Here is an 11366-nt window from a genome sequence, read left to right as displayed (position 1 = left end):
TTCAAAATGTCAAAAACTCACCATGTCACTAATTTGACGTTAAAGAGACTGATGGGCATTAATATATTACCATTTTAACCTTTATAGAAAAATACAAAATATATACAAAATAAATTAAGGGGTGTTAATATATTACTATTTTAATATTTAAACATGAAAAATAAAAAAAGTTCAAAAAAATTCAAATATAAAATACATAAAAATTACAAAAAATATAAAAAAAATTATAGAAATTTGCAAACAAAATAAAAAATTATTTTCAAATTATAGAACCTATAGAAATTGAAAAACAAATTGTACAAAAAACACCAAAAATTATAGAAAAACACAGAAATTGTAAATAAATAACAAAAATACAGAAAAATTTATAGATTGTAGAAAATAGAAAAATGTAAAAACAGAAATTATAAAAAAACATTGAAAATTATAACAAAACATTATAAATGCAAAAAAAAAAGAAAATGGAAAACTGAAAATACCATTTTCTCTTAACTCCCCATTCAAGGGTAATTTGGTCATAAAAATTGTTATTTATGCTGACATGAACACCTCTGTTAAGAAGCATTAACGGCATGGTTTTTAAAAATGAACCGATGACCGAACCAGTCAGGGGTCCGATTACCGTTTCGAACAGTCTGACCGTTCGACTTGAACGGCCGGCCCATTCTGAAAAAAATAAAAAAACTTAAAAGATTGGAGAAAACGGTAAACCATTCAAACGGTTAACCGGCCGATTCAGCGATTTGCTGACCAAAATCAACGATTTTGGGGGAAAAGCAGTTTTAGAGGAAAACAGAACCGGTCAGCTGACCGGTTCCCGGTTTTTCCGGTCTGACTTTGAAAACCATGATTAACGATGCACTAACGGAAGGTGAATTTTGGAAAATAAAAACTTTAAGTTTTAGACATTTTGAAAAGTTTTGAGTTTAAGAGATGTTGAAAACTCATGGTGAATTTTAGACAATTTCCTTTCTGTATGACCTTAAAAAAAATGACCAGTAAAACTAAAAAGTAAAACAGTCGGCTCCTTTAAGTAAAACTGACGAAGTTTACTTTTTCCCAACCTTTATAACATGGACACAGTACAGAGATGGTTCTGACCAAATATGTGAAATTTTCTTTGCCATAATACAATACATGGACTTTATAACAATGGCTTTCACCAGGAAAAAAAAGTGACATTTTCAAAAAAGGAAGCCGATTTTAAGAAAGCGAAATTCTTAAAAAAATAGTGACAGATATTTAAATTCTGAACTTGCCAGCAAAATCAGTCGTGAAATACTGCGACAACTCCCATGTGAAAATAAAAGACGGAGATCTCTCTAGTCAAATCTCAAGACTGGGCCACATGGTTACAATTAATGGAAAGTTGAAGAGTTAAGAGTCTTAAGACTTGAGACTCCATACACCTTATATAACTACCATGCATTCAAACATTGGCCCCAGTTCAAAATTTAAAAAGCCAGAAACATTACATCAAGAGTAAAAGTTAGAAGAGATTGGAGCTTTACGTACTATAATAGCTGGCGTCCCTTCAAGAGTTCGGCATCAGTCAGGGCAAAGACCATTCGGGCAGCTTTTACTGCCTTGCATTGGGCTGTTCCTTCAAGAATTACTCAGTATACGCTGCTCCTCCCATACAAAGCATCTTCTATTACCAAACTGTCAATTAGAATTAAGATAAAGAGTGGGACAAGCACAGTGAGATCCAAGAGTAACCTGTACCATCGATTTCTTTTCATTACAACAATTCTGCATTTGAAGGTGTGCTTATGAAAAACTAGTGACCAACTTGGTACACGGCAATGGGGCATGTGATGTGATAATTGTCCAATGGGGTGGGGGTCCAAGTGAAGCAAAACGATGTGCTGAGCATTTATTCCTTCCAAAGTGCACATCAATTTTGAACCCAGGAAGAGAAGCGAATTTTGAAATTAAGAATGAAAGAATGTACTGCTCTATTATTCCTATAAAAAGCATCAGACAAATTGTACAATTTTTGACGGGTATAATAAACCAGCATGGTTTTTCTTTCTTTTTTTTTTGTCGACAACAAATCAATGATAATCCTAGAAACCTAACTACAAAAACACAGCTGCTACAGGCAACCATTGCAGCAGCTTACCACTAACAACCGAATGGCATCTCCTAAACATATATCAGTGAAGTCCATTCTCTTAGAAGAAGAAATAACACGACGAGCAGAGCAGGCATCCAGCAGTTCTTTTTTCCACTAACAAATGTTCTAGGTTCAAGCAGTTGCCTGGGCTGGCCCATCTGATCTAAAATAATCCCTTCCACGACCACCACGGCCCCTTCCCCTGCCACGACCACGCCCTGCAGAACTCAACACAGCAATGGTTACCAAATATTTCCATTCTTCAAGTAAATTGCTGCATGAGAACCAAACAGAAATATAGCAGACAAAATTGGAACTCATTTGATACCTTCACATATGCATGATTTTTTATCACTGATATTGATATATCCATGATTTTTCTTCATTAAGGCAATTCTTTAGCAAGTGATTGGTAAAATCTCTCACCACTCACCAGACCCCAGATACACCTCATCTGGCCATGAATTAGCCTTGAATTTTGAACAAGAAATTTACTATATTTTAGAGTTTTAAACAAGTCCAGTTTAAGGTTGAACCTATAAGGTTGCAACCTTTCTGTTAACAGCATTGATATTTTAACCAATTGAGTTAAATAGATGTTGAAGTATTTTCTTTCTTTAAGAATATTAATTTTCATACTCATCTTTGCTCAAGCATGCACTTCATGCTTCAGGCCCTAGAAACCCCTTTCTGCTTTAAGTTACCCTTCTCACTTCTAAAACACTCAGAATTCTATGATTCTTTAAGTTGTCAGTACAGACAAACAAAATATGGCACACCTTCCATTATTATTTTTTTTTGTGCAAAGATCAAATGATCTTGGGGGGAAGTAGATTGGAGTAGTTTCTTTTTCTAGGCAACTAAATTAGGTTCGAAGGAAATGCCATAGACAGTAAATGGTCCATTGACATGGAATCTCATTTGTTACCCCAGGAAACAAAAACAAGAAGATGAAGAGGCTGTTTGATTGTATTTGAATTGTTAGTCGACAATCAAAAGTAAAGGAGAAATAATAATCATAGCTCAATGCAAGAGATTACCACGGCTTTGCACAGATGGTGCATCAGATCCACCATATTCATTGTAACCACCTGATTCATGTTGTACATCACCACCATAACCTCTTCCACGCCCACGGAAATTGCGGCTTCTTCCACGGCCTCTTCCTCTTCCACCATATCCACGTCCACCATCCCAACCTCCATCTCCATAGTCCCCCATTCCATTGCTATTTCCTGTATACACAAGAGCATGAGATAAATAAGGGTTGCATAGCTTCACATTAAGGCTAAAGTAGAATTTCAGTAATGGACTACAATAGGAAATTGAACTAAATATTAGAAGCATAATCATTTGACCCCTAGAACTTGAAAACCATCGCAAGCCAATTTAGCATCACAAACACCACTGTAAGTGCTAATGTAAGGAAAAATTAAGGAAATCAAATTTACCATCAATTCACTGTGACAGCTGATGGCTAATGTTACTAATCAAAAAACACCCTCCTAATTTTTATCAACTTTAAATCAAGATTTGCAGCACACTGCTTTGAGTGGAGATCCATTTTCTCCTTTTTTTGGTAGATCAAGGAATATTTATATCAGCTATTAGGCACATAAACATACATATGAGCTTCGAGCCATTCAGGAGGCTCACCACCAAAAAACAGCATCCACAAAAAGCTTAGAGCAATAGTATGTGCACCAGTATTACAAGACCTAGGAATATAAACAAACTGGAAACTATCAAAATGCTTCTCCTTGAGATCCTGCATTAGCAGTTATCTGATACTTTCTCACCCTCCTATCATGGATATAACTATGCCTTAGATTTTGTAGAGGCATCTTATTATATGAAAGTGTAAAAAATCAAATATAACCATGTGCACCAGTATTACAAGACCTAGGAATATAAACAAACTGGAAACTATCAAAATGTTTCTCCTTGAGATCCTGCATTAGCAGTTATCTGATACTTTCTCACCCTCCTATCATGGATATAACTATGCCTTAGATTTTGTAGAGGCATCTTATTATATGAAAGTGTAAAAAATCAAATATAACCACAAATTCTGATGATAATATTAATAACAAGTACTTGGGTCAAACTATTCAGCATAATCCTTCATGCATTATGTAAAACATCAGAGAACAATGGTCCATCATTACAAGTTCTGAATTGCCAAAATCTTGAAGAAGAAACATCCAAATGCTGTTTTGAAGAGATAGACAATACCTCTACCCCTACCCCTTCCTCGACCACGCCCTCTGCCCCTCATGCCAGGAGAGCCCTCTGGGTTCCATAAGATCAACGGTAAGACTTGTAAGAGACATTTTTAAAAGGAGAATTGAAAATAATGCCTTAATGCCTTACCTCCTTCATAGTCAAATTCAGTCCATGGTTTTACTTGATCAACAGGAATGGGCGGTTGATATCTGTATTAGGGAAAAAAGAAAAAGTGTCCAGAAGTTACAAGAGCAGATCATTCACCAAAAATAATGAACCACATAAGAGAAACATCAGGCCACAGCCATTATGACATTTCCAAAACGGAATAGCAGCCCAACAATAAATATGTTCTCAAACAAGTGACTACGAGTTTCCTGAAACATAAAGTCTAATTGCTAAATACCATACTTGTCAAAAAGTGCCATGTAATTAATAATATTAATTGCAAAACAAGGGCATACTTTAAAGAACATTCCAAAAGAAATGTTCAGTCTCCCCCCACCCAGGAAACAGAAAAGGAATTATTTTAGTAATGTATTCTAAAATAGCCATGTTGTTCCTCAAAAAGCTAACAAAAACCTGATCCGATTTCCCCATACATACATACACACACACACACACACACACACACACATATATATATATATATATATATATGCATGCATGCATGCAGACACATCAAAGAAACTTCTTAGATTGTCTAATTGTAAAAATTGGTTAAGATTTCAAAATTTATAAGTCCTACCAAACAAAGTTTTATATTAGTTGAGAACCAAACAGCAATCATCAAACCAGGGGGAGAGGGGGATGAAAAAGGAAAAGGATAATGCCATTCATCTCCATTGAAACTTTAGTTCTCATTTACCCAGTAGAGGATGTATCTAGCTCCTTCTTGGACAAAGTGATTGTGATCATTGAAACATGGCGGGTAGTTTCTAGGCTGCAAAAAGGGAGAAAGAGAATCATCCTGCATGTTTATAATATTCTTTATGGAATGCATGACTTGGAGCCACTAATGGATCCTTTTGTCCTTACGGAAGTAAGCCTTCTTCAAGTGGCTCCCACATATCAGTTATATCAGTAGATCCAATTGATGTGTTCTGGTGGAGGCCAGCAATCCTTCTCTGGAACAAGAAGTGCATTTTAATCCAAATCTAATTTGAAGAATACCACTCTTGTAGAAGAGTATCATATTAACATAATCAAATACTAGGGCAAAACAAACATTGGAAAAACAAAATAAATGGTAGTGCAGAGACTACCCACCTTAATCAATTCAGCAATCATCACAGTCTTGTTGATGGCTCTACCCATGGCTTTAAGGACAATTTCATTAGAACCCTTATCCTATAGACAAAAAAAAAAAAATTGTTTAGCTAGACAAGCATACCCAACTTCACTTGTGCTCATGGGCAGTGCAGCAAATGGAAGTAATATTCTTATACGAAAAAGATAAACACTAATAAAAAATGGTATGTTTCACCTTTTACTTAAGGACGTAACATTAGGGAGAAAATATAATAAGAACATTCAAATGCCAAACAGGTTGATGCTTTAAGTGCAATACCAAAATGGAGAGGTAAGCCACTAGAGGAAAAATGATATAATAGAAAATGAGAGCATCCACTAATGACTACGAGTAACCAAGACAAGATAGAAAATCTAAATTCAATCAATTAATAACCGGTAGGAAATAATAGCATGGTATATAATGAAACAAAACAAGAAAACTGAAATAAAATATATATATATATATATATGATAGTTGAATTCAAGACAGGAAAGCGTGCAAAAATAGTAAATTTTACAGTATTGCCTATTAAAAAACATAATAAAACTTACAGGTTTTAACTCAACTGAACTCAAATCAGCCTTAATCCCAACTATTTGGGGTCAGCCATATGAAAACCTGAAGTTCCCTACTTCATAAAGACATGATATCTAATTAAATGTTAACAAAATACATCATACTCGTCAAGTATGATCTACCACATTTAACTAATTACTTCGTGCTGGATATTAGTTAGGAAATCGCATCCATTATAAGAAGTGGTGGTTAGTTTTGATGAAATAGATAGTATTTAAATTTAAAACATGAGTTGGAGGAAGATAAGGAATCTTCCAGAAAACTGTTCTTCTTCCTCTTTTTAAAGACTTACATTTGTATTGTTTATTTTCCTTCCATAATTTTTAACTCACATAACAAGTAAGGAAAACCATTCGCGTAAGTAATGTAGTTCAGACATACTTCGGCATAAACTTATTTCAATTGACAGTACAAACAGCTCAACCTTGCCAAAAAAAAATGATAAAGGAAAAAAAAATGACCTGGAGCAAACTGGTCGCGTAAGTAATATAGTTCCTCATCCTCCCCTGAGTGGTTATCCGAATCTCGTTCTCATTTATCGGCGTCTCTGCCCTTGGCTTCTCCACCCTCTGGTATCGATCCATCTAACATCCCGAACAAGGAAACACAAAAAGCAATCAGGAGAGCAAATCACTTCAGCATCAAAGCCTAACTAGTAGGTTTTTCAAATATAAGAGGAACAAAAGGGGGGCGAGGAGTGTTAAATCCGCAACAGTAACCCTCCAAAACCTTAAAAAACAAACTCCGAATACAAGGAAAGCAGATCTGAAACAACAGAAACACTATAAACAGCGAAGAAGCAATTGAGTAAAAAACACAAAACCAGTAAAGAATTAGAGTTAGGGTTTAGGGTTTTGTTGGCACCTCTGTGTCTCAGCGAGTTCGAAGCGAAGGGTATGTCTGACTGACACAGTGAACCCGCTCTAACTCTCCGTTCTCACTCTCTCTCTCTCTCCTTCTCCCGCCGATAGCACACTCTCTGGCTATTTCTTTCTTCTAAATTCCGCTCCAAAAGCCGCAACCGACGCCCTCTCTATCCATTTTATAGCGGGGAGACAGAGACCGCACCAGACGGTTAGCCGGTAGGGCTTGCTTAGCAACGCGGTCGTATCGCCCTCGAGACCGCCTGCTTTCGCTGCCTGCGTGGACTGACGACGTGTTCTACACTCTGATAGGGTGGGGCCCGCATAGTCGTTAGAGAGAGAGTGAGAGACCACAGGAATAAGCTCAGTTTCGTGGCGTGGGTGTGAATGAACGAAGGGAACCACCTAACGCTATTTGCCAGGTGTCATATCCAGGTGTCCCGGAATCTGTAATTTTTAATTGCTTGACCAATTATTATTATCATGCGCTAAACGTAGATTGATTAGGGTTTTTCATGTTGTTGTCCCCATCATCAAGAGTTTTCAAATTAGGATTTAAAAAAAAAAAAAAATGCCTTCTAAAAATATTAGGATAAAGAGCGGAGAGGACAGTAGCGGCGGGTGGTCCTCGACCGTTGTAACGGGGCAACGTCCCTCATTTCTTGAAACAGTAGACAGATTATCCATTATTTTTCGGTACCCTTGGTTTTTTATATTCTACAGATGCCCCTCAACTTTTCTGAAATTACATTTTTATTTTGAAAAACTGTAACGAATTTTCGTATGTAAGGTTTTAAGGTTTTTTCTCATTTACCCAGAAAAAAATGTACCATTCTGTGTAGGTTAATTTTTCACCTTATAAAAAGAAAACAAAATTAATCAACCTATAATGTTCTTAAAAAACCATGAATAAGTGGTTGGAGTAATGATAACATAATGGTAATATAAAAAAATATATAATAATAAAAGAATATGGATAAATACATTTATCAAGAGGAGTGTTATATAAGAAATGCTTACTTAATACTCAATTTAGAAGGAGTACAAATACAAATATCTAGATTCTAGGGTGCAATACATGGTATTTTTATATTATTTTGTATTTATTTATAATTTATTTGTAATCTTTCCAAACTGAGCCCTAATCAAGTAAATAATTTATCAACAAACAATGAGGCCAAAAGGTAGCCAACCTTAAGCTTAGAGCGGGTTGATCAGGTTGGGTTAAGTTCTACCAAACTTTCAAAGACATTCTAGAATCATTTCCTTTTTTCACTTTTTTTTTTTATTTGGTGAATTGAACATTGAACCAAATGGCTGAGCCATCTAAATCATACTCCAATCATAAAAACAGTTCTACGTTAGGTCTAGGCCTGAGATCATTGATACAACTACAAGGGTAATGGATGAGGGTAGATTTGTCCAACACATCAACCCGAATCCAGACCAACTCTACATTGGGTTGGCATTCTAAAGCTGTAAGCCTTTAAACCTTGAATGATATTAAGTTGGATTTAAGTTAGGGTTGTACATGGGTCAGTTCAGTTTGATTTCATTTATTTGTGTCTACCCAATCCAACATTACAACATTGTGAAGTTGATTATTAGGCCAATCAAAACTGAGCTTTAGAACTCACCACCTTGGGTTGTGCCACTCTGGTTTGGTCGGTTTGTTCCATTTTATGAATAATTCAGGTTTATTTGACCTGAATCCCCCATCAAAGCGGATGGCATACCTCTATTTTCAGGTTACCATTATTGAATATTGACTCCATTCTTTATTTCGTCTCTTAGCCAAAAACTGAAAGTATTCTATCATCTTCAATGTCAAAAGATGTCTAAAAACTGAAAGTACTCTATCATCTTCAATGTCAAAAGATGTTTTAACCTTTGGCCAAAATTAAATATCTCACAACAATGACAAATCCAAGGTCTTTGATGAGTGGAGCAGTCATTATCATAACATCATCAACAATGACAAAATTAAATATCCCAACCTAACCCCAATTTTAATATATATATTAAAATTTTCTTTTAGTTTAAGTAAATTTATGTTTCAAAAAATCAGTTAATTAAAAATTTTCGGGGATTCAGGTCGTCACGGTGAACCCGCTTCCATTAGGGATGAGGGATGAAGGACAACTTTCATCCCAAGTAGGAATTGGGGTTGAGGACAAAGACTTATCTCAAAATCGGGTCAGGATGGGGAATATCATCCTCCCCCTAGGGGTGAGAAAGAAAATTAAAAAAAAAAAGAACGTAACAAAAAATTCTGGTTAATCGAAACAGTCAGTTTGGTATTTTTGAAAAACCGAAAGTATCGATTCGTTTTTGGTTAACCAATATAAAAAACCGAAGGGTATACATATATTTAATGTATATTGTGTATATATATATATATATATTATAAATTAATAAATGGAAAAATTCCTTATTAGTACGTTGTACTTTGAGCATAGTGCCACTTTGATCCTCAAGCCTTAAAATGTGACAATATAGTATTCGAACTTTCAAAACGTGCCAATCTATTACCTACTGTTAACTAGCCCATTAACCAATTGTTAAGTGGCACTTGAAAAGACACAAATACCCTTCAAATGTCATCTAGTTCGCTTTAACAACCATCCAAACGTTGACAAAAAATTAACAGACCCAAATCCTTGCCTCTTCTATTCAAAAAAGTTGGGGTCAAGTCTTAGTGGGCAAGGATTTAGGACTGTTCATTTTTTGTCAACGTTCAAATGGTTGAGAAAGAGAATTAGATGACATTCGAAAGGCATTTGTGTCTTTGCAAGTGCCACTTAACGGTTGGTTAATGGTAGGTACTAGATTGGCACATTTTGAAAGTTCGGGTATTGAATTGTCGCATTTTAAAATTCGATGATCAAAGTGGCACTATACTCAAAGTACATCACACTAATAGGGAAATTTTCCTTAATAAATATGCATTATATATAAATATAAATTTATAATAAATTATTTATTATTTAAAATAATATTATATATATTTATATATTTTCTTATAATATATACTATAAATATAAAAAAAAAAACAAAAAACCAATGGTTAATCGATTGACTTCAGTTCGATTTCGATTACTAGTTTTCCAAAAATCAGTAATATTGGTTTGGTTTCAAAAATAGGCCCACGATTTGGTTACCGTGGGCACACCTACTTGCCTTGAACCCACCACATTGCCATTCCTATGTATTTTTACTGTACTCTTTCCAAATTGAGCCTTAGTGAATAATTTTAAGGGGGTTTTGAGTTCATTAAGGCTGAGGTTGAAATCAGGTTAATTACTATTTCCTTGATTTCTTTATTTATTTAAATATTCTTACCAATCAATTAAGTCATTTAGCCACTTTAATTGTTATTAAACAACTACTTAAGTTATTTTTCGAGCTTCCCTATCGGCTTTTCTTTGATAATTGAAAATCCATTCATTAGCCAAAAAGATTACAAATGAAATTAATGTTCAAACCAAACAAGGTCTTAACCCACCAACACCAATAACAAGCATCCTCTTAAGTTGTGGCCCTCTTAGCAGGAATATGGGCCGCTTTATTATAGTTTCTAGCTTTATATACAAACTTAACATATTTGAAGAGTTTGACCACCATATCCAAAATTCTGTCCAACTGGTTCAAAAAAAACACCAAGACCACAGGATCCATGACCATCCATTGCATCAATTGTCAAAATTGAGTAAAAAGGGCAGCCTAGTGCATGAGGCTCCCACCAATGCAAAATATGAGGAGAGAGATGTACACAGCCTTGTCTTTACACATATAAAAAGGTTGTTTCCAATATTGAACGTTGGTCATAATAAAGCAACCCAACCATTGCTCAATACCCATCCTCAGAATAAAATCTAACACTATAAGAAACGAGGCCCATCCTTGTTTCTTTGTGAAAAGAAGAGCTTCATCAATTGGATCTCTTGTCATCCTTCCCAAGATGACCACCTACAGCCGTAATAAAATTTTGTGAGGTAGAGTGAAGACAAAAAAACTATATATTCCTTGCTTTTGATGATTATCTATTCCACCATCACATTGAATTAAAAAAGAATGAACGTCCAAATGAGGAATATCTACATTAGCCTCATTACTTAAATTATTCAGCTCAATCACCTATTGTGAGCTCCATATTGACTGGAGCTGAAGTTAAGTTTGATATTTTATTATTTATTTATTATATTTGTCAAATGATAAAAAATAAGTCATTCAGTTCAGCCATCAAATCATTAAGCTGTGTTTGGTTGCAATGCAAATAAATTTGCAC

The 11366-nt window shown here is 35.0% G+C and overlaps 1 protein-coding gene across 1 annotated transcript; it reads right to left on the bottom strand.

Moving 5' to 3' along the window:
- Nucleotides 1–1901: 1901 nt before the first annotated feature.
- On the bottom strand, nucleotides 1902–7229 carry LOC104591209 (uncharacterized). The gene is made up of 9 exons (XM_088887317.1): nucleotides 7080–7229; nucleotides 6677–6799; nucleotides 5615–5695; nucleotides 5384–5472; nucleotides 5214–5288; nucleotides 4493–4554; nucleotides 4355–4411; nucleotides 3160–3354; nucleotides 1902–2337 (listed from the first exon to the last, which is right to left on the bottom strand). The coding sequence occupies exons 2-9, from the start codon at nucleotides 6797–6799 to the stop codon at nucleotides 2252–2254; spliced, it is 768 nt and encodes a 255-aa protein (XP_088743443.1). The 5' UTR covers nucleotides 7080–7229; the 3' UTR covers nucleotides 1902–2251.
- Nucleotides 7230–11366: the final 4137 nt, after the last annotated feature.

The sequence above is a fragment of the Nelumbo nucifera genome, chromosome 5 (genome assembly GCF_055504915.1).
Source record: "Nelumbo nucifera cultivar China Antique chromosome 5, China Antique-T2T, whole genome shotgun sequence".
NCBI lineage: Eukaryota > Viridiplantae > Streptophyta > Magnoliopsida > Proteales > Nelumbonaceae > Nelumbo > Nelumbo nucifera.
This window is presented reverse-complemented; position numbering and strand designations above follow the sequence as displayed.

Excerpts from the sequence above, each read along its gene's own strand:
- LOC104591209 (XM_088887317.1), bottom strand. The coding sequence starts at position 6,799 with ATGGATCGATACCAGAGGGTGGAGAAGCCAAGGGCAGAGACGCCGATA. Across the intron at positions 5,696-6,676 it reads ACGCGACCAGTTTGCTCCAG|GATAAGGGTTCTAATGAAAT; the intron begins GTCATTTTTTTT and ends TTTTGTCTATAG. Across the intron at positions 3,355-4,354 it reads AGGAAGGGGTAGGGGTAGAG|GAAATAGCAATGGAATGGGG; the intron begins GTATTGTCTATC and ends TTGTGTATACAG.